General features: G+C 42.6%; 3 protein-coding genes across 4 annotated transcripts; 2 read left to right on the forward strand and 1 right to left on the reverse strand.

The window, feature by feature from the left end:
- Positions 1 to 1,023: 1,023 nt before the first annotated feature.
- LOC136356638 (endo-1,4-beta-xylanase 1-like) lies at positions 1,024 to 5,400 on the reverse strand. Its single transcript, XM_066310884.1, has 4 exons — positions 5,356 to 5,400; positions 2,965 to 3,675; positions 2,566 to 2,704; positions 1,024 to 2,176 (listed from the first exon to the last, which is right to left on the reverse strand). Exons 1-4 carry the CDS (start codon positions 5,398 to 5,400, stop codon positions 1,191 to 1,193), a joined length of 1,881 nt encoding a protein of 626 aa, XP_066166981.1. The 3' UTR covers positions 1,024 to 1,190.
- Positions 5,401 to 8,103: 2,703 nt separating this feature from the next.
- Positions 8,104 to 11,609, forward strand: LOC4338355 (uncharacterized). 2 transcript variants are annotated; one of them, XR_001545976.3, is made up of 3 exons: positions 8,104 to 8,744; positions 9,959 to 10,237; positions 10,370 to 11,609. XR_001545976.3 is itself a non-coding variant. In XM_015783704.3 (2 exons), the coding sequence occupies exons 1-2, from the start codon at positions 8,203 to 8,205 to the stop codon at positions 10,179 to 10,181; spliced, it is 765 nt and encodes a 254-aa protein (XP_015639190.1). In that variant the 5' UTR covers positions 8,104 to 8,202; the 3' UTR covers positions 10,182 to 11,609. The 2 variants fall into 2 exon arrangements, 1 of the variants encoding a protein (XP_015639190.1); XM_015783704.3 differs by having other exon boundaries at positions 9,959 to 11,609.
- Positions 11,610 to 21,319: 9,710 nt separating this feature from the next.
- LOC4338357 (guanosine nucleotide diphosphate dissociation inhibitor 1) lies at positions 21,320 to 26,200 on the forward strand. The gene is made up of 13 exons (XM_015783702.3): positions 21,320 to 21,568; positions 21,954 to 22,016; positions 22,176 to 22,259; positions 22,644 to 22,751; positions 22,905 to 23,077; positions 24,077 to 24,188; positions 24,311 to 24,391; positions 24,498 to 24,560; positions 24,651 to 24,752; positions 24,950 to 25,074; positions 25,203 to 25,413; positions 25,501 to 25,575; positions 25,837 to 26,200. Exons 1-13 carry the CDS (start codon positions 21,482 to 21,484, stop codon positions 25,888 to 25,890), a joined length of 1,338 nt encoding a protein of 445 aa, XP_015639188.1. The 5' UTR covers positions 21,320 to 21,481; the 3' UTR covers positions 25,891 to 26,200.
- The last annotated feature ends 79 nt before the right edge of the window (positions 26,201 to 26,279 follow it).

A 26,279-nucleotide genomic window follows, 5' to 3' on the forward strand; every position in this document is an offset into this window, starting at 1 on the left:
TGGGGTTCCACAAACCGATCTAGCGGCGAAACTGTTCTTAACATATTGATCTAAGCAGAACCCGATTCTAAACGATGACGGCTACTGATTAAGTATGATTAGGGACGTCCTAGGGTTGCCCTAGGGCGCACACCCCCTTAGGCTAAGCCCACGACACAACTACAAGGCCCAAAACACAAATCAAATTCGGACTGGATGAGATACGTGGATTGTTTTGCAGATTCCAGACAGCTCGGTAGGAATTTTTACGTGGGACCAAAACCATCTGTAAGTAGACTCCATAAGCTTTCTAACAAGTATGTTGATGCTATCAGGATGCCCGAATCCGAATCCAAAACGTGTAGAACTTTCTCTATTGTCTTTTATGGATCAAAAGTAACGTAGTGAGGTAGAAGTAGACTTGGAGAAAGGTCTTGATTTGGTCCCCAATCAACTTCTTTAATCATCCATGCATACCTTACGCTCGGTCTCTTTTCTTTCGCCCAAGCAAGTACCTCTGCAAACGAAAACACACGAAACTCATTGTGTAGCAACATTTGTTCAAATATATAACAAGTAAATCTAATATAGAACATATGCACCTTTGGTTGATTAATGCATAAGATAGTTATGATTATATCCGAGCTAGTTGTGTCCTCATCACTTGGTACCCTTCCATCGTGTGCCTCACCGCACTTCGTCGCCTAACGTCCAATCCCTAGCTGATTTGGGGATTATTGGGGATTTGGGCTGCTACAGTGATACAAAGGGCCAGGGAATATGTAATAGTGCGAAACGTTGTGATGTATAGGGGGCGGGCGCAAAAATGCTACCTATGATGGCACGCCATGTTGGCGGTAAGCCACGGCAAGGGCCAATTGAACTGCCAGAGGTGCATTAAACTAGGTTTATGGACGTAAACGTGCATTTTTTAAGTTCACGGATCTGAGTGACACCACACTATAAATTTAAGGATAGACCACGTATTTTACTCATTAAATAAATAGATGAAATATTTTGACATGCCAATAGTTCTGATTTAGTTGTGCACGTTTGATGATATGATATTCATTCGCTTAGCCTGGGACGGCTTGTTTACTTTTATTCATACAAATACCCAATAATAGCAAATAGTGTACTAGATCAGTAGATGTAGGGATAAACATCGTCTGTGTTGTTGCAGAATCCTTCATGCCCTCTGATCACTTGAATTAATTTGCCATATCCACCACGAGGGATGTGTCTCCTTTGTCCACGGTGAACGTCTTGAGAGTCTTCCCCGCCGCCGTCGTCACCTGCACGACGTACGTGCCGTGGTAGCCCCTGAACCTGAAATTGCCGTCGCCGTCGACGGTCCCGCGCGCGTCCGACATCCACTCCCTCCGGAGATCAACCAGCCTCTGGCCGGCCTCGTTGATGGTGCCGTCGGCGTCGACGAGGGACGCGTCCTGGCGCCACATGCGGCCCTGCATGAAACCCCAGAGCACGACGCCGGCCACGGCCGGGTGCGCGTACGCCTCGCGGAGCACCACCTCCAGGTCGTCGGCGCGGAGGGACACGTCGGGCTCGCCCACGTCCAGCTCGGTGATCCAGACGGGAAGCCCCGTCGTGGCGAGCTTGTCGAGCGCGTCGCAGATGACCTCGCCGGATGGGTTGGAGACGTGCCCCTGGATGCCGATGCCGCCCACCGCCGCGCCGCCGCGCCGTAGCGCGTCGACCAGCTCGACGTACTTCTCGGGCGTCGCGTTGGGGTCGTTGGCGCACTCGATGTTGTAGTCGTTGACAAAGAGCTGCGCGCCCGGGTCCAGCCGCGCGGCCTCGCGGAACATGAGCGCTGCGGCGTCGTCGCCGAGCCGGTCGCGGTAGAAGCGGCCGTGCAGCATCTCGTTGTTGACGTCGTAGTGCGGGAAGCGGCCGGCGTAGCGGGACAGGAGGCCGTTCAGGCGACCCTGCACCGCGGCGGCGAGGTCATCGCGGCCGAGGTCCTTGATCCACTGCTGCACGTCTCCGTCGATGGCCCAGAAGATGCAGTGGCCGCGAGCCTGCTTGCCGTGTCGGTCGCAGAAGTCGAGCAGCGCGTCGGCGTCGCGGTAGTTGAGCTGGCCGCGCTGCGCCTCCGTCCAGTACCACTTGAGCTCGTTCTCGAAGACGGCCCAGTCGAAGTTGTTGGTGAAGAAGTCCACGAAGTTGGGGTCCTAGATCGGGAAACTGTTTTAAACACTCGGGTGGACGTCCACCCGTTTCTTGCATGTCATCTAAATGGTTATGAAAAAATTTCAAAAAAATTCACAAGATATGTTAATATCTAATATATCACTTCACAAACATGCAAGTTCAAATTCGACTTCTACAAACTGTAACAAAAATAACAAATTTGACTGTGAAAATACGTATACTAGTTAGAGTTTGATTTGTTATTTTTGTTACAGTTTGTAGAAGTCGAATTTGAACTTGCATGTTTGTGAAGTGATATATTACATATTAACCTATCTTGTGAATTTTTTTGAAATTTTTTCATAACCATTTAGATGACATGCAAGAAATGGGTGGATGTCCACCCGAGAGATTAGAATCCATCCTCGTCCTGGATCACTGAGCCGTTGATGCAGGTGCCAAGCGGGAAGACGTTGTCCATCTGCACCACGCGGACGGCCGCGCCGGCGACGATGCTCGCCGCCACTCCGGCTCCGACGCCGAACTTGAGGACGACGTCCCGCTTGCGAACCTGAAATGGTCAAACGGGTCAATGTCGTGGCCGCGATCTACATATCCGCTCGTGACAAGTATGGTCGTGGCAGAAAAAAAAATGGTCCGCGGACTTCAGTTCATGCTAGTGAAGGCATGCATGCAGTCCCAGAGAAAAATGGCCAAATAGCTTGACAATTTACCTACGGAATTGGCAAATTGCCTAGAAAATAGGAGCAGAATGTGGTCATGCAAAGCGAGTGATGCTGTGTGCGTCGCTCGATCGATACGATATCTCACCTTGTCGGTCTTGTCCTTGAGCTGCCTGAACCGCGCCTTGCGGTCCTCGGCGAACACGCGGAGGTCCATCACCTTCACGTCGACCCCGGCGGGCGCCCCGTGGACGTGCACCGCCGTCGTGCCGCGCGGGGTCTCGTTGAGCCGGAACGTGCCATTAATCTCCACCCAGCCGCCGGCCACTCCGGTGCAAACCGCGCCGCAGTCGATCCGGCGACACTCGCCTTCGACGCCGCAATCGTCCAAGCAGAGGCTGACACGCACCACGTGGCTCCGCTCGCCGTCGCCGTCACAGTCACCGCCGCCCTGCACCTGCACGGCGACCCACCCGGAGACACGGTACGTGACCCGGGGCACGAGCGCGCCTGCCGGGACCGCGAGCCGCAGCCCGTCCTCCTCACCGTCACGGCGTGCCGCGACGACGTATCGGTCGCTCGGCCTGTCCTCGCGCTCGCCGTCCACGGCAGCTGGGAGCATGGCCACGTCCTGCTCGACGACATGCTCGGACAGCATGGTGCGAGAACCGAGCGGCGCCCAGCCAGCTAGCTTGGTGTGTGGTACTGTGGTGGGCTGGCGGCTGCGGCGCGGCGCGTCGCACGGCGGCGGCGGCGCGCGGCGGTGTGAAAGGGGATCGGCGCGGCGGATCAAGTGAACGGGGATGCGTGCATGCAGCGCAGGATAAGGGAGACGGCCGATGGGGAGACCGGAAGTAGTCTAGAGTTTTTCCTCTCAGTTGGGCTTGGGCCGTTTGTGTAACTTGTGTTGTCTTGTCTGTTGGGCTTGGGCCTTTGAGTGTTGGCTCGTTAAGGCTCGCGAGCTAGCTCGTTATCTCTAACGAGCTTTAAAGCTAGCTCGGCTCGTTACGAAATTTAAACGAGCCGACCCAACCCAAGCTCGTTACGAGCCGAGCGAGCTAACGAGCCACGAGCTTCCTGTCCACCCCTAGATGTACTCCCTCCGTCCCATAATAAGTGACACTATAATCCAAGCATCTGTCCTAAAATAACTGCATTTGTATATTGCTCCAAAATAAGTATATTTGTGTAGTGTTACTTTTCTCTCCCACCATTCTACCCCTCAACTACCTTCTCACTCATAACCTCTTCCATTTTATAAAAGGTATTTAAGTTATACTCCTTTCCCACTAGTTTGTTCTTTGCGTCCTACAAATACACTTAAAAAGGAGACGGAGGCCGTACGTAATTAGGAAAAAAACAACATGAAACCAGTGTTTTGCTCCGAAGAAACTATTTGGGTTGCTCTTGAAAGGAACACACAACATTGTTCATTGCTCGGTTTTAATATACACCATTTATATTAGTAGTGCTATCTCAATTTATTTTAAGAAATACGTTGGATTGCGTAGTTTAATGAGCATGGCTTGTTTGAGCGCATCTTCATCGTATTGGTTGACCATGATAGTTCTAATTTCCATGGTTGTCAAAGTGCTGGTGGCCGTTGGTCTAACCTCAACAGGAGAATAAGTTTCAACGCATAAGATTTAGACACATTTTGCATAACATACAAAATACATGCATCGACTTGAGCAACGTGGATAGATAGCATGACACATTTGCCACTAGCCGTGCAGTGGCTATGAAACAACTTAAGAAGGATCTTTAGCTCGTCAACAGCCATCTAATTAGGCAGTATGCCTGGCAATCAAATTTTTATTGCTAGTCGAAGTCATGATCGAGGCAGATAAAATGGAGGAAAGGGAGATGTGTCCCTCGATGATGCTATCGCCGTGAGACCGCACATATGTTCACCATGTCGGTCAACTCGGGATGGACAGGAAGCCAAGGACGTGCACAAGAACGTTGTTGCAGGGGTTGATCAGGTCATCACCACTGCCATGGTCAAATGGATTTCCCGTCTTTGTATTACCTTATGATCAATCATGGTGGACTCCATGAAAAAAGCAACAAATTTGATTGACTATTTGCTAAATGCTTTCTATATACACAGTTGCAAGCATGAGGAATACATGTTAGTCAGATTTGTTCACAACATTTCCTTCACAAATGGATAACATAGTACATAAAAAGCGGAAACATGATCTAGCAACGGATGGAAAAAGAAGACGGCAACAGAAGAATTTTTTTTTATTTGTATGTAGTTATATATAAAGATTTAGCTGAGACCCAAATGTGAATCAATATTTTCTCTATTATTGTTTGTTAGGCATAACTCTTCAATCTCCTAATTAGATCCTCGTATTAGTTGGACTAAAAGAAGAAACATACAGATTATCACGTCATGTAAACAGCTAATAAAGAAACAAACACCTTCAATGCGATCGTGGCTGCTCTTGCTCCTCCTGCTCGCATCAAGACCATGATTATTATTTATGCAGATGCAACTTCCACATATATCAATATATGGATAACACACCAGTGATGATGACCGATGAGGTGCTGTTGTCATCTCAAGCCACATGTTCTCGAGAGAAAAAATCATGAGCGCATCGAATGCCATGGTGTAGGGAAGCCGGGGACATTCATTGCTTAATGATGACATCATGGTCTCTCGATCTTGTGGAGCCGGGAAGCTTATTCAAAACCATATCGTTCTTACAGTCTGTCAAAGTGATGGTGATTGTTTAACCTCAATGAGAGATTTAAGTTTCAAGGCAAAATATTTCGATAAATTTTACATGCCATACAAACCATGCATCAACTTAGCAACGTCGACAAACAATGACAATATTTATTGTTAGCCGTGCAATGGCTATGGCGGAATTCATGTGGGATCGTCAACTCTTCAATGTTTATCTTATTGGATGTCAAACCTAACAAGGACATTCTTGACAAAGGTGATGACTGCTCAAAATTGTATTGCTCATTGAAGTCACCATTGAGGCATAAGGCAAATGAAGGGCAAGAAAGGGAGACATGCGGAGTGCCCCCAGATGATGCCGCCGCCACGAGACCGCGCATGCGCTCCCCACATCGGTCAACTCGCTGTAGGCAAGAAGTCGAGGATGTTCACGAGAATGCACATCATGGATGTGGCTGGTTATTTAATTGTCGTTGTTGTGATATCATGGATTTCGTCGCCATTGTTATGCCTCATGCTTAACAATGGTGGACTCCATGAAAAAGCAACAAACTCAGTTGCCTAGTTGCTAAATCAATAAATCCATTTTATAGTTACACGAGCAATCATAATCATAGACATTTATATTTCGAAGCCAATTTCTTTCACGTTGTTTTCTTGACGACCAGATGAGAGGCTACATGAAAAACTTTGCAATGGACATAAAACGGATAACAAATGAAAACACTTTTTAAGTAGGTAAAAATTTAGTTACGACTCAGAAGTAAATCTAAATTTATGTTGTTTCCGAAGCGCATATATAACTCTTTGATCTCCTCATTTACGTATTATCATGTAACACAAATAGTTAAAAAAGAAACAAACACCTTTGAAGTGAACACGGTAGATGCTCTTGCTTATCTTGCTCATGCGGTCATGCCCACGATGTTTTAGATTGGTTGACTCCCTTGACTAAGTTAGATCCTCGATGTTCATTTGATTTGGCGGCATACCTGACAACAACATTATTGACAAAGGTGATAACCAATCAAATTTCTATTGCTTGTTGAAGTTATGAATGAAGCAACAGAAAGAAACGAGAGAATATCCATGAGAACATTGCCACAGAGGTGGTTGATAATGTAGTTGTTCTCGCAGTAAGATGGTTTTTTTTCAACTTTGTTTTATCTCATGCTCAACCATGATGGATTCTATAAAAAAAATAGTGAATTTGATCGGTTGCCCAGTTGGTAAATCATTAATGTTCCCATATATGGTTAGATCCATGACAAATCATATGTGTTTCCGTGTCTAAGTTAAATTTGTTCATATATATATATAGAATCACTTATGCTAATGTACCAACAAAGAAGGGAGAGGACACGGCCCAAAAAGGATGGTTTCTTTGCTTGATGGGTTGTTTGATGTCTTTTCTTTAATTTTTTGAATACATAGTATATATATCATTTTTTTGCCAAAATTCTTGGGTATTCATTTGAATACCCTTGAATTGTTGTAGGCCTGCCCCTGCTGTGTCAAAGACAACATCTCTTCAAATCAAGCAGTCTGACCTCTCGCCAGTGGCGTCATCATGGAGCCATGGCAGATGCTGGAAGAATTGTTCCGCGACATCTGCCGTGGCCACTTGACCAGCAGTCTCAATCTTCGATGTTTGGACACCCATCCCTACGCCTCATCGTGTTGCTTCCATATGTGAACTACGAAGGCTCGTGTTCCAGTACATCAGCGGGCTGGAGCTCTGTCTCACTAACAACAAGCTGGAATTTCTCCAATGGCAGCAACTAAGGTGGCATCTGGTGATCTCCGTGATTGGCAGCGAACATACCGACAACAATACAAGATCCAATCATTGAATTTATCCATTCGTATAAGCTATTAGCCAAAAGATTGATGCAATAAGCAGGTGTAAGCTTGATTAGCCCAAAGCTTGATGCCGACCAAGCTTTGTCGCCGTCGCCAAAAACAAGCTAATGTCGTGCCGTATGAGCAATGGTGACTGGCGAGCCAAGCCATGGGGTTGGCACGGAGGAAGGAGTTGAGGATTGACATTAATTATCAGCGCATAGGGCGAGCTCGCTACAGCACAATAATAGTGAGAGAGATCGGGCTACTCGGTCTGGACTCTGGAGTGATGGGTTCGACTGTACTCTTTGATGATGATGAGTTGAAAAATAACAGAAGTACTTAAAAATAGAAATAAAAAACTTTTAGATATTATTTAACTGAACCGATAACTTTTATTCTTCAAAAAAAAGTGGTAACTTTTAGTACTAGAAAGCTAAAAAATATAAACTTTGGATGCTTAAAGTCAATTTTACATAAATCAGTATTTCCTCTGTTCTAAAATATAGCAATCTTTAGATAAGATATGTTCCATCATTCACTTAAAAGTTATTATGTATTGGGACAGAGATTCTCCCGTACACTAGCATAGTGACTAGAAGAATGAGAAGAAAGATACTAGTAACGTTATCCCGTTGCATAAACGGCTGATAAAGAAACAAACACTTCGGACGCGAACGCGAACTTGAAACGCTCGCGTCGCGTTCCCTGAGAAGTTTGAGATTGTTTGACCACTCGACCAAGCCAGTCCTCCTCTCTCTCTCTCTCTCTCTCTCTCTCTCTCTCTTCCCCCAAATCCCGCGCCCGCCGGTACGAATCCCGCCGCCGCGCCGCGCCGCCATGTCCTCCTCCCGCGGGCCGCCATCTCCTCCGTCCCACCCGAACCCCATCGATCCCTTCGCCGCGGCGGCGGCGGCGGCGGCGGAGGCGGAAGGGGAGGCGGCGCCGCCGCCGCGAAACCCTATCATCCCCCGCGACCCCCCCTCGCCGGAGATGGAGGCCACCGCCGAGGCGCTCACCCGGGAGGAGGTTCTGCGCCGGCGGAGGCGCCGCGCCAAGCGCCTCGTCGACGTCTACCGGCGCCTCTACTGGACGCTCGGGGAGGAGCTGCGGGCGCGGCACCGGCAGTACGTCTGGGAGCTCGGCCGGAGCCCGCTCGAGGCCGAGCAGCCGCCGCCGCCGCCGCCGACCTCCGCCGCGCCCGGCCCCGGCGGGGACCTGGTGGTGGTCAGGCCGGTGTCCGCCACGGTGCCGAGGCGGAAGAAGTGCGGCTTCGCCGGCTGCAAGGTGCGGACCATGGCGATGGCCAGGTTCTGCCACTCCCACATCCTCTCCGACCCCAACCAAGTGCTCTACAAGGGCTGCGCCTATATCAGCAAGAGGCAAGTCGCTGATAACCCCTCCTCTTCTCCTCGATTCAGCGATAAAGCCTTTTGGATCTTGGGCAACTCATTGTCTGGATCTAATAATAACCTAGGGTTGAGAGACGCACGCCTTCGTCTCGTATTAGGCTATATTGGTACCGGAGAAATCTGGCATTGCCTCCGTTTGCGCTGACCGCGATACATGGACTTATGTCGTGCAGATTTCTTAAATTCTTAAATCTATGACATTAATTACATGTTTCTGCACAAAATCTTTGAGTGTGGACTGTGGGTATACAACAACCATGTGACTCAAAGCGCATTGTTGTTGACCACTCAATGCTTGAAGATGCAACAAATTTGATATTTCATCACTTAGTTACAATATGGATAGATGATCTAATTTGTTTCATTGCCTTCATTTTGTGATTATATATATGTGAGGATGACTATGTGTTGTTTGTGAAATACGATGAGAGGAGTAATGTGCTGTTCGTGAAATAGTTGCAATTGTTATTCTTAGTGACAATTGATCTGTATATGGTGGTTAAACTATATGGTATAATATATAGGATAGATGTGTATCTTGGGTTGCATCTTCCTTAACCACATAGGGAGTAAGATAAAACCTGGCATGTAGATCCAAAGAAACAAAATAGCTCCTTCATTAAGAATGGTCTCATGAAAAATAGGGATGCGGAAGATGTCTTGCTTCTATAGTCTAGTTTAATAGTATGTAATTGTATGCTTATGTGATAATGAAAATGTGAATAAGCAAAATTTCTGTTGGAAGTTTATGGTTTGCTGTAGGTAGATCCATCGATATATCAAACTTTTTAGTGGAGATGTAATATATGGATCCCTCCAATATGGTTAAATTTATCTAACACAAATTTCTTATTTATTTCATATGATCTAATATCATCCTGGTATAAACTCATCTGGGTTATCATCCTGTACTTGGTATACCTGTTAAAGTTTACGCTTTCATTCTTTATCCTATTATATTTGAATAATAGTGTTGAATTTGGACTAAGTTTTTGGAATAGGTTGTTTAACTTGTTTGATGTTAGACATCTGGTGCTATTTCTCTGTGAATTACATTTGCTGCTTGTATGTCCCGAGGAAAACTTCAGTTCAGATTTAACTTTTTGTTACTTTACATTTGTTTTATTGATTATTAACAGAGCTTCATAGTTTGCGTTCTAACAAGATTCATCATAATGTTTCAGTGGCCCACAAGTTCAAATTACTTGCGGCAGACCCATCCTTAAAGCTTCAGTTCCCTCCCTCTGCAATTCTCATTTTCAAAAATGTCAGAAGTTAATTACACAAGGTTATAAGAAGTTTGGAGTTAACCCATCACCCACAGGCAAGGTCTCTCCAAATTTTAGTTTGTTGGTTGCTGAATGTGTTCGTCAGATCCAAGCCAAGCGGAGAGAATCACCAAGTTGAATGAGCCGTGTCACAACTCACAACTTTGTTGTTGCACAAATTTTATGAAATGGCAGGTATTATGAGGCTTACCAAGGCACTGATAACTTCTTTTGCCAGAATACTGCACCCACTCTTACTTGAACGAAATAAAATGAGGAAAATTCATAGATATATGTGAGTTTGAGTTTGAAGTGCATCTCTGGCAGGATTATTTCATGGGGGAATTGGAAGACGGTTAACTGCAGATGTCAAATGTATAGTTGATTGATTAAGTCAATGGAGTATCACCATGAGGATGCACGAATGAAATTCCCTTGGATAGCACCTTATATCTAGTAAAATGCTTTATCATGAGTCCAATGGGTTGCTGTTGCTGATCACCAGGGAGGGATGCCATTTAATTTTGCTGTTTTTGCTGGGAGGTTCAATGCTGACTGTATGCATAGCTGCTTGGTTCTTCATAATGAGTTGCAACTTGCAAGGCAGTATAGCTCATCACATTCTGAACTGGATTTCACACTGAATTAAGTTCATCCAAACATGGGCCATATGTTCTTTGTAATTGTAGCCGGTGCAATTGCTGTGCTACTATTCAGCTTGGTGCCAGAAATGTTCTTTTTGTGAAGTAAATACCATTATCACTTTCCCCAAGTGGTGATTATGAACCTTGAATATATGCATGTACCTCACTTCCCCAGGTGGTGATTTCGTACATTGCTTATACGCCCATGCAGATGCAGAGGGAGCTGAAAGCCTGATGCAATTCGAAGTTTGCATGAATTCAAAGGTGCTCTGTTTTAAGAGTGATACTGCATAACATACTGTGTAGGAGCCCTACAAACAAGAGATTACGAGGAGATTCCATGTGCATTTGATGCTTGCCTGGTACAACTGTATAGCTGGAATCTTTGCATGATATGAGAGATGCTTTGCATTGGTAAATGTTTTTGCACCACCTGCTGATGGAGGAGCCCCACCAGAATAGATTTGTGAAGGTGTTGCTTGGTTGCAGGGATGCTGTGCCAATAATGGTTTTGCACCACATACTGAGCGACCCTGCTAATAACGAATTGAGGTGATATTTATTCAAGGAATGTTTACCAAGTATCACAATCGAATTCCATGGACAGAAAAATTGAATTTGGATGAACATTAATTTCTTGGCTACATATGACAGTGGATGTGCTGGATGTGGATTATTATTTTCTTGGCTACAAGACATTGTGGATGTGAAAGCGCATATCAGATATCATGGGAATAGGACAAGAATGTCGGGTGGCAGATTTCTGATGCTGGGATTTATCAGGATTGCTAGCGTAAGGTGTTGCTTTTTCACTCTACTCTGCTTGGTTTCGATGCTTAGTTTAATGTTGTAAGGTAGTTACCAGTTGTAAATGACTGTCTATCGTTTTCTCATGTTAAATGATTTTACTGTGAGAGCCCTAACCCTACGTGCTCTGTTTTTTGATATGGCTGTCAAGCAGCGATATGTCCATCAGTCCATGTTCCGGCTCAACTAACCTTGCTTTATCGGATAGAACTTGTGGAAAGGGGAGGGATTTTACTTCTTCCGTTTCATTCTAGAATTTTCTATATTCATATTGACGTTATATATATATATATATATATATATGTGTGTGTGTGTGTGTGTGTGTGTGTGTGTGTGTGTGTGTGTGTGTGTGTGTGTGTGTGTGTGTGTGTGTGTGTGTGTGTGTGTGTGTGTGTGTGTGTGTGTGTGTGTGTGTGTGTGTGTGTGTGTGTGTGTGTGTGTGTGTGTGTGTGTGTGTGTGTGTGGATTTATTAACATTAATATGAATGTGGAAAATGCTAAAATGACTCGGATACTAAAAATCATTTTTACTGCGTGAAAACATGTTCGGGCCGTCCATTGGATCCAGGGTACATTCAAGGGTTAATGTATAAAATCTGTACACAGTATATAAATGGAACGGTGTAGCAAGAAAGCCACCAGGTGAAGCAGCACCATTATCAATCCTTCTACATCGTCCGACGAACTTTTAGATGCTTCCAGTTGCTACCAATCTTGATGGCCTTATTTTCGTGATGTTTGACTAAGGTCTTGATTAGTTGGGGAAAACTTTTAGGTTTGATTGTCACATCGGATATATGGAGATACATTTGAAGTATTAAGACCCCGTTTAGTAGGACTCCAAACTCCAACTCCTAGCTCCAAACTCCCACTCCAGTGGAAGCTGGAGGTCATGTGAAAAGTGTTTGGCAAGCTTGGTCTGCTCCAGAACTACAAAAAGAGAGGATATGGGGGAGGTTGACAATAGTATCCTTGTGGTTTTTTCTGTTTTCGTGATGTATAACTGATAATTGTTTATTGAGTAAATTGCGCTTGTGGTACAAAAATTTGTATGGTGGGTGCAAATAGGTATAATAACTTGCAAATTGCTCATCTCGGTGTAGTAACTTGACTAGTCCGTGCGAATTGGGCCAAAATTGTCAATGCAAACCAAATTGTTGTAAAACATCACAAACAGATGTGGCATGATAGCTTACATGTATGACCATGTTTTGGATATCTTATTTAAAATCCAAAGAAAAAGAGAAATTAGATGTGTAAAATTACATTTTTGATGCATAGAAAAGAATTTATTTCATGTCTTGGAAAAAAATTGTCCTGTATATAAGTCGTATAATGTCGGGCCAGGAAAATTTCGTCCATGAGCCTTCTGGAAAATTCATTTTATTTCTCATTCTCAGACACTATTTCACCGAAAACTTATTTTAAAAGTTTATTTCCATGGTTGGACATTGATAATTGTTTCACTTTTGTCAATCTAAACATTGAAAATATCAAGTGAATAATAGTTACACATTTTATCAATCCAAAAATTGATGCGTAATAAAAATTACTCATTAATATGTACCATATTAGATCAATTTTGCTTGCAGAGATTGTTTTGGCCTAGGTTCGCACGGACTTGGCAAGTTGTTGTATCGAAATGAGCAATTTGCAAGTTGTTGTTCTTATTTACACCCACCACGCAAGTACCATAAGTGCAATTTACTCTTATTTATTTTTCTTTAGAATGGTTGCATCATAATTACAAGATTAAAAATTAATAGACAAAATAATTTACATAATTAGTGAAAGCACATAGTGTTTTCTTGGTTTAGATCTGAAATTTGTATAGTCTACCATTTTGTTCTCACTTCAAAGTGTATAAACACATGATAATTTTTCACAACTAAATAGTTCATATAAAAAAGGAATCACCCACAACATACATGCAAAATCACGCTGTTGTTCCTTTGGTCCAGATTTGAATTTGGAAAAAAAAATGAAAAAAAGGGTCGATGAGGGGATTAGCTCCTCGCAGTCGCAGCCCTAGCTGCCAGCCGTGCGCCGCCGTCGGCCTGCTAGCCGCGTGCGCCGAGCCGCCGCCTGTTCGCCCGCCGCCGCCGCCTGGCTCGATGGATGTTGATAGGTGGGAGGGTTACGGGAGGGAGGTGAGGAGGTGGCAGTTTCGCGTAAATACATCAAATAATTAAAGGACAGTGGGTCTTTTTGGGTGGAGTGGAGTTGTGGAGCAGCAAAAATCCAACTCCACCCCCTTAGTTCATTTTTTAGGAGCAATTCTGCAAACTCCACTCCAGAAAACATAGGATCTGGACCGTTTGGCACAACTTCAACTCCAGCTTAATTAACTAGTAGAGATCGGCACATCTATGATGATTTACTTTTGTCATGGAAGATGCGATAATCATCATAAAGTAACATCTATGACGAACTTATGACGAAATAGGATTCGTCGTAGAAGTCGCGTCACATTTGTTTCTCTATGACGAAATGGTAGATTTCATCATAGAAATTCTTCTATCCATGACGAAGGTGCTCGTCACAGAATTGCTATCCAGCTGGCTAGTGACAAGCATCATCCATGCCACGTGGCTGCCATACGTGGAATCCACGTTGGATGTGACGTGGCAGATGACGTGTACTCCACATTTGTCCAAGCCACGTGGCTGCCAGACGTGGAATCCACGTTGGATGTAACGTGGCAGATGACGTGTACTCCACATGGCGGATGACGTGTACGCCAGTATGCTAGAGCCACATGGCAGTCGTATTTAACCCCACGTGTTGGCATTTCATATGTCCACGTGGCGTTAGCGTGCAACGCCACGTGGCCAAATGTGGCAACGCCACATGTTCTCATTTTGAGGCGCCACGTGTCTTTATGACAGGTGTCCTTACCTGATACAGCCACGTGTTAATATGTTTTGATGACACGTGTCAAACACATTAAGGATTCAGGTCCACTCATTTGTTCTGGCCCAACCCATTTGGCCACACATTTTACATCTAGTTGTGGCCCAGTCCACTATTAGTTCTAGAAAATTTTTAGCATTGGCCCATTTGGAGCAACAATTAGAACTTTGCACACATTACAAATAGGACCAACATAAACATTGAACACAGATACCAACTTCATTACAAATAGCCCCAACATCAACATTAACATTGAACACAGAAACCAACTTCACCGATGATCCCAAACTTGTGAGCCAGTGTTGCCATCACCTCCACTGGCAGCAGCAGCCATGGCCCGCCGAGCTCGACATCGACGATGTTGCCGAAGTCCTTGCTAACAACATCGATCCTCTGAAACACCTGATAATCAAACGAAACCAAGTTTCAGATTATACCAACACCAAATTTCTGATTCTCCAAATCAGATTCAGCTGAATAATAATTCAGGATCAATTGTTTTTCTGACCTGCCCGAGGGTGATGGGGAGGAGCCTAGCAACCTGATAGTACATAACCATATGTTAGATTATTTTTTTTATGCGCTAGATAAACAACAAGAAACAATCTATAGATACGACATTAGTTTTTTAATGATAGGGCTACTTTGCAACACCAATCTGATGTCCCCATAATATATTGCACTAACATATCTCAATGTCCCCATCCCCAACCCACCTCATTTCATTGGCCAAGCAAACAAGCAACCGAACTAGAATGCATAGGAGTTTAGCACTAAAATTTAGACACTAAAGTTATGATACGAGTAACTTCCTATACATGCTTCATTTCTACAGACTATAGGCATATAGCATGACCGTAAAGTGTGGTGTAAAGTTATGGACACCATTTAAACATGCTTCATTTCTACAAAGTACATGCATACAACGGTTCCAAAATTTATATCACCAGTGGAACAATGTAGCAGCAACATCACTAAGTACTATAACACTAGAGTGGAACACACAGCGCGCTGCACCAGTGGCATCAGAAGACGAAAATTTGTCGTTATTTTGGTAAACAGAGTAAATACTAAATCAAAAGGTATTATAACAGATGAGTACCAATTCTACAATATACATTTTAATCTCAATGGAAAACTAAATCTCAATTTTTAATAATGCAAGCAAGGCCTGAAATCATGGGTCATCTAGGAGTATTGATTTCTATTCACTCCTGCTAGAGTGATGCTAGATTGTTAGAGTATAGTATTATTTCACTTTTGGTGTAGGATAATCCCAAATGATAGAGCTGTTTCAGCATCCTAGCTACTGTAGTGATGCTGTTTTTTTATGACAGGCAAACGGCTAGTGACATCATCAGACAATGGAATTAATTTAGTAGTACCATATACCCTTTTTTTTTCAAGCAGCAGACTGCAAACTAACCATTCAATGGCACTCATAGATTACAGACTAGCATAGTTACAGGATACAGTACTAAGTGCATAGTAATCTACCCTAGTGCTCACACGTGCAAATGGAAATCCCCTAGTGCTTTAACTTGAAAATTGCCATAATGCCCTCTGAATTGTATAACATAATTGGGTATAATTTCATATATTTATATAACTGATTTAACTACTAACTGCCAATTGTTCAACAAATAGAAAGTACTCAACTAGTATTTGACAATTGTTCAACATATAAGAGTGGCAATATGTGAAATATATAGAGGATTGAAAATTGTGCAATGTTTGAGGCAGGGGGACTCATGAATTGAGGATTTAAAATTCATGAACAATTGTTCAAGAGCAAGACCATTTTTTCTCTTCATATTTTAGACCCAAAAATCCAACAATATGGAAATGGGATAAATGCCTCTGGATTCTCATGGAAGAATTGAAGAAGAATCATGCAATGCAATGGTAGTGTAGAAGAATCATGCAATGTAATGGTAGTGTGCCGAACGCCATTGCCAATAAGTGGATACGGTAGCTCTGCTACATAAATTGATTTCCTTTCTGTAGGACAGGGGAATAATAGACTTAAGTACACATGCCAAGAATTATCATTGCTGAGAGGAGTTGCAACTGTACTCTGTACTTAGATCTGAGTAGCATCATACGCAGGTAAATGCATGCAGAACTTGCAGATCGAGGGAACAGTGCTACCGGATGAATCGCAGGATCAACCAACATTCAACAAAGACAGATAGATAGAGATTGAAGCTTACTGTTGTGGCTGGCGGATGAGTGCTCGACCCATCGGCACTCCAGGGGAATCCACTTGAGCACCCTCCCGTCCGACACGCCCGTGTACGGGCCGTCGCCGTCAAACGCCACGCAGCCACGCTCTCCGGCCCAACCGCGGACCTGCTCCTGGGGGACCCTGCAGCCCTGCGCCGACGAGTCGTGCGGCCGCGCCAGCGCCGCAGTCGCCGGCTCGGCGGCTCGCCGCCGCCGCACCCGTACGCCTCCTCTTGCTCGGCTCCCGTGTCTAGGGTTTGGGTATTAGGTGATTAGGGTTAGATGGGGAGGAGAATTGGGGAAAATGTCGAAATGGGCTGAGTTGCTCCTGGCCATCGTGTCCAGCATCGGAGCTGCTCCGGATCAAGCGCTGCACCACCATATGGAGCGCTGCTGTGGATTATGGGAGGCAACATCAGATGAAGCAGCGAGTGGACGGAGGATGTAGCGGCGGCGGGAGGCGATGCGAGGCAGCAGAAAGGCGGGAGGTGGTGCGGGAGTACCGTCGCGGCTGCTTTCGGGGTGGGGAAGCCTGCCGCCGACGCCTAGAGAGGTGCCGACGCCGATCAGGGCTACCGGCCGCGGAAGCGAGATGCCGCCGCCGCCGCCGCCGCGGGTGTGGGGAATGCAGAGGGAAAGAAATGAGAGTGGATGAGGGTTAGGGTTTGCAACCCTATTTTATACTTCATTGGTGCAATGACAGCCATTCGATCAAGAATCAATGGCCAGAAATTTATGGGCCGAGTACAGTAACGGGCCGATTTCTGGGTTTAGGCCTACTAATATATGTGGTATTTTTTTAATTTCAATTTATGAGAACTTTAAATTTAATTTTAGGCCAATTTGTGTGTGTTTTAAATGCAAAAATCATAAACAACAAAATTTTAGAACTCATCAATATCTACAACTATTGTATTGGTATTTTTACAAATAAGTTCATTTGAACAATTCAAATTTTGAATTTTCAAAATTTGACAACTTAAAAAAAATTGGGGTAAATAAATGATGTAAAATGAAAAAGTCACCAAAATCAAAGTTGTAGAACTCATAGAGATGCAAAATTTTTATTTTGGTCATTTCTCCATCTGACTCTATTTGAACAATTTGAAATTTGAAATTCAAAGTTTGAGACCTTCAAATAGAATTTTTTATTAGTGAACGACTTCAACTGAAAAAGTCATCAACAACAAAGTTGTATAATCCATCAAGATCTATAATTTTTATTTTGGTCATTTATTCATCCGATAAAGTGATAGTAACATTATTTACAAATTTTACATATCTCCCGTATGGTTTCATAAGTTATAAGAGAGATATGTAAATTTTGAGAACAACGTTACTATCACTTTGTCGAATGAATAAATGACCAAAATAAAATTTGTAGATCTCGATCAGTTCTACAACTTTTGTGTTCATGAATTTTTCAGCTGAAATCGTTTACTGCTTCAAAATGTCATTTGAAGTTGCCACTTTTTGAAATTTAAATCTTCAATTGATAAAACAAAGTCACATGAAAGTATGCCAAAAATAATAGTTGTAATAACACAATAAATTGATAGATCATGAACTTAGAAAAATTTAGAAAAAAGAATAATCAAATTTGAAGTTAGTATGAGAGAGAAAGACTACCTACAAGTTTTAGCCAAAGATTAAAAAGATAAACCACACTTTATGATGAACCCCACAAGCAGGTGATGCAGGTCCTAGCTCCTAGGTCGTCCGCATAAAACATTCAATCATTCATGCGTTCAAGAATTGTGAAAGGAAAACTAAAAGTATTCGATCCTAGCTGCAGCATATTTTTTTAGAAAAAGGTATTTCATATGGGCTGCAAGTAGACAGCATTTGCCATCTCCTGGCCCGAAAACACACCTGGGCTGCATCCGTGGGCCAAATAACTAAAACGAAAACACACCTGGGCTGCATCCGTGGGCCAAATAACTAAAACGAATGTTGGGACCCACTGTACCTCAATTATATGTGGGTCCAGTAACAACCTGGTTAGCCACATATACAATGTGGGGTCAATCTAGATAGCCACATATACAATGTGGGGTCCAGGGAAAATCTGGATAGTGCCACATATACAAGGTGGGACCAATAGGAGAATAGATATTGACTTACATCTGATGAAATATATTTCAGCATAAATTCTATTAATAAAGGAGCATCATAAGTGAGTTACATGAATGGTGCGCAACATTTGTGACGAAATTATCTATTGTTTTTTGACGCTATTTTAAATTTCGTCATGGAGTTTCGATGTCTACCCCTGCGCATGAGTGATCCGTGACGAAACATGAATTTTCGTCATAGATATGCTCTGTTCAATGACGAAATTATACAACGTCACGAGCAAAACGTCATAGATGGACGATTTCCTACTAGTTGCAGGTAAGTTGGAGCTGGGAGCTAGAGCTGTGCCAAACAGATCCTAAACGTAGTTAATAACAAAAACAAATTACAGATTCCGCCAGGAAACTGCGAGATGAATTTATTAAGCATAATTAATCTGTCATTAGCAAATGTTTACTGTAGCACAACATTATCAAATCATGGTGCAATTAGGCTTAAAAGATTCATCTCACAATTTACATGCAATCTGTGTAATTGTTTTTTTTCCTACATTTAATACTCCATGCATATATCCAAACATTCGACAGCGTGAAAAATTTTATTTTGGGAACTAAACAGGGCCTAAGAGCATCACCGAGAGACTCAAAATTTCATCCCCAAAATTTAGATTTTGGGATTATTAAACAGAATTTGAGGTTTGAATACATTGATCTCTCCTAGTGATAGCCTAAAATTAACTTCCTAAAATTTAAAAGTTCCCCATTTAAAACTACCAACAAAAAAAAATATTTTTTTCTCTCCCAGACCGATGTGATTCCGAATCCCGGTCGGCCGGCGACGATGTTGCTCGCCCCTCCACGCGACAGATCTATTTTTCCTCCCCTCATTGACATTAGCAACAACATTTAGCAGCATTAGGATGCAAGGAGCAGCTTCAGGCCTTCAGCCAAAGTAATCATCATGCGGATCATCAAACAACGACATGTATCAGCAAACATCAGTAGCAAACTAGTAGCAATTACTATGGATGTGACTAGACAGCTACCGATCGCTGTGTAATCGGATCGTAGATCGGATGAGTAGTTTAAGAGAATTTTATTTGAAGCATAGGTGGTTCCTATTTGCTTGATGAACTATTTTCAGTAGAGTAATGGTTTCAGTGGTGTCGCGCTGTAAAACTAAACCGAGAGGCTTCTCGGTTTTGATTTTGCGCTGTCGATGCATTGAGTTGGACCGCCGATATCCCTATTTTCCGTGCAGCTGACTGAAATGGCTTCACAGATCACCCGAGCACCCCCGCCTCCAGTTCGAGGTCATCCGCTGCTGGCCCCAACTCCCACGCAATCGGCCAGACATCTGTAGCTGTTGCTAATTGCTTATGTTGATTGGAGATAGTAATTCATAAAATCTAAACCGAGAAGCCTCTCGGTTTAGTTTTACAACGCGACACCACTGAAGCCATTACTCTGCTGATGCTGAAAATATAGTAGTAGTTCATCGAGCAAATAAGGTTTGTTTTTTCATGTAGCTTTTCTCGCCAAAACCCCTCATCATTCTCCAACTTCCATAGCCATTTTCCTAGGAGAGACATATTCATTGTCTCTGGATCAAGAATCCCAAGCCCACCCTGGTCTTTTGGTCTACAAGTCACTGGCCATTGCACCGAATAATACTTTCTAATCCCCTGATCTGCCACATAAATCTTGTTCTATAAAAATCCATCATCCTTTTTCACTCCTATAGCATGATGAGCAGTAGTATGTCATGGTGCTCTTTCATTCATGTTGAATAGAGTTTTTTTTATGAGCGAGTCCCAACTTAAGATTAAGAAAAGGCCATATACACTGTAGTATGTGTTATACTCCCTCTGTTTCTAAATACTTGATACTGTTAATTTTTTTTAAATATGTTTGATCGTTCGTCTTATTCTAAAAATTTAAGTAATTATTAATTCTTTTCCTATCATTTGATTCATCGTTAAATATACGTATATGTATACATATAGTTTTACATATTTCACAAAAGTTTTTGAATAAGACAACGGTCAAATATGTGCTAAAAAGTCAACGGTATCAAATATTTTAAAAGGGAGGGATTATATAAATAAACATGAGGCTATGGGTCCTATCTTATTGCTTAGCGACCTTAAACATTGATGGCCTGTTTAGTTCGCGAAAAGAAAATTTTTGGGTGTCACATTGGACGTTTGACCGGATGTCGGAAGGAGTTTTTTTTACATGAATGAAAAAACTAATTTCATGACTTGCATGGAAACCGTGAGACGAATCTTTTGAGCCTAATTAATCCGTTATTAGCACATATGTGTTACTGTAGCACTTTATGGCTAATCATGGACTAATTAGGCTCAAAAGATTCGTCTCGCAATTTCTTCTCTAACTGTGCAATTAGTTTTTTAATTTATCTATATTTTTAATGCTTCATACATGTGTTCAAAGATTCGATGTTTTTTTGAAAAAGTTTTTGGAACTGCCTGAAGATGCCCGAGTACCAAACAGAAAATTTGCTGCGTGCATATGACGTGATCGTGCGCAAATACTCCAGTTCCTAAGGACCTGTACGCCAAAGGGACGTCCCCTCCGCTCCCCTCCCCAGATCCTCTCTCTCGAATCGTCTTTGGGCGGCCAACGCATCTTCCTCTTCCTCTTCCTCCATCTCATCTCACCATCCCATCCACGCTTCTCGACTCCCAGACGACGCTGCTGCTGCCTTTCGTCAACCCCCCACTTCTCCTTCCCCGCCGCCGCTCGCCGCCATGGATGAGGAGTACGACGTGATCGTGCTGGGGACGGGCCTCAAGGAGTGCATCCTCAGCGGCCTCCTCTCCGTCGACGGCCTCAAGGTACCTCTCTCCTACCCAATCCATCCGCCGCCTCCCGTGCTCGGATCGGTGCTCCCCATCGTCGTCGATCCGTAGATCGCCCCCCACTTCATCTCATCTGGGCTTGACGCTGCCGCACTCGGATGAGCTGCTGCCATTTTGATCGCTGATTTACTTAGCTATGCGAGCGTAGCGGGATGGTAATTTGTCCGTACATCGTGGCTGGGTAGGTGGTGGCGCCATGGTTGTGGTGGTTGCTTTGCGTTTGGGGGAGGGATCGTCAGTGCGTGCCTGAGCTTACGACTTCCCTTATCCCATTTAAAAGAGTAGCGGCATAGCGATTTTGGGGGATTTCACAACAAGATCTAACTAAACAGATCGGATGCACTTTTCAATGTTTTTGCAGGTCTTGCACATGGATAGGAATGACTACTATGGAGGAGATTCCACCTCGCTCAACCTTAACCAGGTAAGCAAACTGCAATGAACTTAATTTGACCAGTACAGGGTCTATATCTTGTCGTCATATCATGTCAAGGAATGCTTATGTTATTACAGAGTACATTATTTCTTTTAATTTTTTGTCCTTGTTCACTGACATTGTTTTCCACTTCGCTTTTTGGAATAGCTGTGGAAGAGGTTTAGAGGGGAAGACAAACCCCCGGCTCATCTGGGCTCAAGCAAAGATTACAATGTAGATATGGTCCCAAAGGTGCAACTGTCACTTTCCCCCATCATAATCTATCTTGCTTCTATATTTAGTATTAGCAGCTAACGTACGTGGCAGTGAGGTACCATATAGGTGGGGAACCTCAAAAACAGAAATCCCGTGATGGTGCATAAGTTCATCTTGATGAGAACATTTAGATCCTTTTATGTTACAAATGTGGTTATTCACTGGTTTAGAAAACTATGTAATCTCATGTGTATAATACTCAAATGGAAAAAAAGGTCTGAAAAGTAATGATTGTCCTGATTTTTGTTGATTGTCAATTAGTTGGATGGTTTATTACAAGCGCTACCACTATGGTTCCTTGAGTAGTGTATTGTTGTTGCATGATTATCTAAAGTTCTCTCTTTTTTTTTATCTCGGCAGTTTATGATGGCAAATGGGACACTGGTTAGGACCCTCATTCACACTGATGTGACAAAGTATTTGTCATTCAAAGCTGTCGATGGAAGCTATGTCTTCAGCAAAGGGAAGGTAACATCTTCAGCTCATTTCCTCTGTTTTCATTAGCATCACATTTCCTCTAGTGTTTTATACTTTTATCTAAGTGGTTGTTGGATCTATATTCTGATCTTATTCCTATGCTAGCAGTGTAACATGCACTTTTCTATTTTTGCTGTCAACCAGATTCACAAGGTACCTGCTACTGACATGGAGGCTCTGAAGTCCCCTTTGATGGGTCTTTTTGAGAAGCGCAGAGCAAGGAACTTCTTCATTTACGTCCAAGATTACAATGAAGCTGATCCAAAAACACATCAAGGGTTGGATCTTACTACAATGACAACTAGAGAACTGATAGCGTGAGTACACTAGTGTTTCTTGCACTGTATTCAACCCTTTCTCAGTAGTGCATGGCTTCCTTTTCTAAATGAAACAATAGATTTGGGGCATATATACTATATTTATATGGGATATATTGTTGTAGACTTATACATGCCCTAATGCATACGTGAAATGTCAAACATAATGACAGTGTGCGGGCACCGGCGCATACATGAAACCACGTAATATGAAAAAAAGAAAATGTGCACTTCATAGCAAAGAGAACATCCATTGTATCATCTGTCCATTGTGTAGAACTTTAGAAAGGGTACGATAGACAGACTTTTGCATGGAATCCATATGTGGCACATGGCAGTCTTTACATGCGTAGCAACACCCTAAAACTTACTGGTCACTAATGATTGCTAAATTTAGGATAACTGTTGATATGACTGAAAGATTTCTCTGGATAAAATTACCTTGGTATTAGAAACCAGCGTACTTAAATTTATTTTTTCGATCTGACACGGGAGTACTTAAGATACGGATGCAGTTACATTATTGAACCAAGCAACACATTTATGTTATATGCTGCATGCTGTGGTACTGCATTACAAGCCTACTTTGTGCTGCTCATGAAATGTAGAAACCTTGATATCCCTTTTAGGGAAAATAAAGTATGAAAGCAGAGGCATCAGAGCATGGGTTGGGTATCTAGTGTGTCACATCAATGAGATTCTCACTGCAAAATTTTAATTTGCGTTATTTTTAATTTGTTGTGTCTTGACTAATGTGGACCCACTTAAATATAGATTAGCTTCTATTGTAACTTGTAAGAAGACTTACATCCTGATGGATATTCTTGTCGTCTTCTAGTAGTTGTGTTCTGACAAAAAAGTAGTACAAATAATTGCCGCCACAGAATATATCATCAATTTACCTTCAGTCTTTCACATGATGCAAAAGGATATATCTATGCTTCTTTTACCTTTTCTGCATATAAATAACTCTGTTTCCATTTGCCCTTTCTTTTCCAGAAAATATGGTTTAAGTGACGATACCGTGGATTTCATCGGTCATGCACTTGCTCTTCATAGAGATGATCGCTACCTTAATGAACCAGCAATTGATACTGTAAAAAGGATGAAAGTAAGTATTGATCAAAGCTCCTGTAGATTGTTCGTAGTCTTCTGCTACGGATATCCTGCTGTTCTCTGAATATTCATGCTTTATGAAGTTCAATTACATTTTAGTGCTTTATCTACTTGTAGCTATATGCAGAGTCCCTTGCACGTTTTCAAGGAGGCTCACCTTATATTTATCCACTCTATGGGCTGGGTGAGCTGCCACAGGTTAGTGAAATTTTAATGTTAAGTAAATACCTGTCATACTGCATGTGCATGTTTTTAAGATGGTCATATATAACGCTTTCTTATTCAAATATTTCTTATTCCACAGGGTTTTGCTCGTTTAAGTGCTGTTTATGGTGGCACTTACATGTTAAATAAGCCGGACTGCAAGGTGTGATTACCATCAACCCTGTCATTACTTGCATCTCTGGATGACCAGACAACCTAATAAAACTTTTTGGCATGCCATACATGATCTTAGGTTGAATTTGATATGGAAGGGAAAGTCTGTGGCGTTACTTCAGAAGGTGAAACTGCAAAATGCAAGAAAGTTGTTTGTGATCCTTCATACTTACCTAACAAGGTTAATTTTCTTTCCTGTATTCAATTTATTTACCACATGAATTTTCTTTCAGTATGTTCATTTAGGATTCCTAGATGATGTACTTCCATCTTAACACATTCACAGCAAATTTACTATTTTTTCTTCTTCCCTTCCATTTGTTGAGAAGTTTTATTAACTACAACCACATTTGATGTTCTGTATACATTTATTAACAGGTTAGGAAGATAGGGAAAGTTGCACGAGCAATTGCTATAATGAGCCACCCAATTGCAAGCACAAATGACTCTCACTCAGTCCAGATTATTTTGCCACAGAAACAACTTGGACGCAAGTCAGACATGTGAGGCCTTTCTCAATCACAAACAAATACTGCTCACCTTATGAATTATTACATTTGCTTGCCCATTGCTTTTAACAAAGTTTATTTATTCCCATTTTGTAACATTTTTATTGGTATTCTCCTGTTAGGTATGTCTTCTGTTGCTCATACACACACAATGTCGCTCCAAAGGGGAAGTTTATTGCATTTGTATCTACAGAAGCGGAAACTGACAATCCACAGTCCGAGCTAAAGCCTGGAATTGATCTACTTGGTCAAGTAGATGAGCTATTTTTTGATATCTATGATAGATACGAACCTGTGAATGAACCATCTCTTGATAATTGTTTTGTCTCAACTGTAAGTTTTGCAATATCTGATTTTTGAAATGAGCATTAAGTTTGATTGTCTAGACTGTAACATATTTCTGGTCCACACTCCCTGCAGAGCTATGATGCCACCACACATTTTGAGACAACGGTGACAGATGTTCTTAACATGTATACATTGATCACCGGAAAGGTAGATGTGCTTCCGCCTTTCATTTTCTTTAATCTTTAATACATGTAATGCTTCTATATTTTGTTTGAAACACCTTTTTTTGGAAAGGATGAAAATTAGCCGGGAGGCTATAGAGAGGACTAGAGTACCACATATGTTGTAATAGCTTGACTTTTGTGTCACCTTAAATTCTAAATCCAAATCCATTCTGTTGGCTATTGTTTGTTTTACAATTATGTATTCTACCCTTTTCCTAATTCTTTTCTCATTGCACTATTGCAGGCTGTTGATCTCAGTGTTGATTTGAGTGCTGCCAGTGCCGCTGAAGAATATTAGATTTCACAACCAAAGCTCAATCATTTCACAAAGATATGCTTTTTCTTGGTGGGTACCGCAGGACAGATCGTAACGAGTGACTGGTATAGTTATTCAAACTCCACGTTATACCGAGTGTTCTGGCCAATATGGCTTGTTGCTAGCAGTAATATGCACAACTGTTGGCCAAGATGACTGAAATGATGGTGGTTTAATTTGATACTTCAGTAATGCAATGGTGTAAACAGTGTACACACTACACAATGACGGTCGGGCGTTTTGTGACTGATGTATCATAACTGCTGGATAATTTTGCATGTCTACTTCTGCAGTGTTGTGTTCTTTACCTTGCATTTTCAGGTTTCAGTTGGGTGTGCCTGCCTCCGGTATCAGCCGGTAGGGTAGCATGA

Source organism: Oryza sativa, chromosome 5, assembly GCF_034140825.1.
Source record: "Oryza sativa Japonica Group chromosome 5, ASM3414082v1".
NCBI lineage: Eukaryota > Viridiplantae > Streptophyta > Magnoliopsida > Poales > Poaceae > Oryza > Oryza sativa.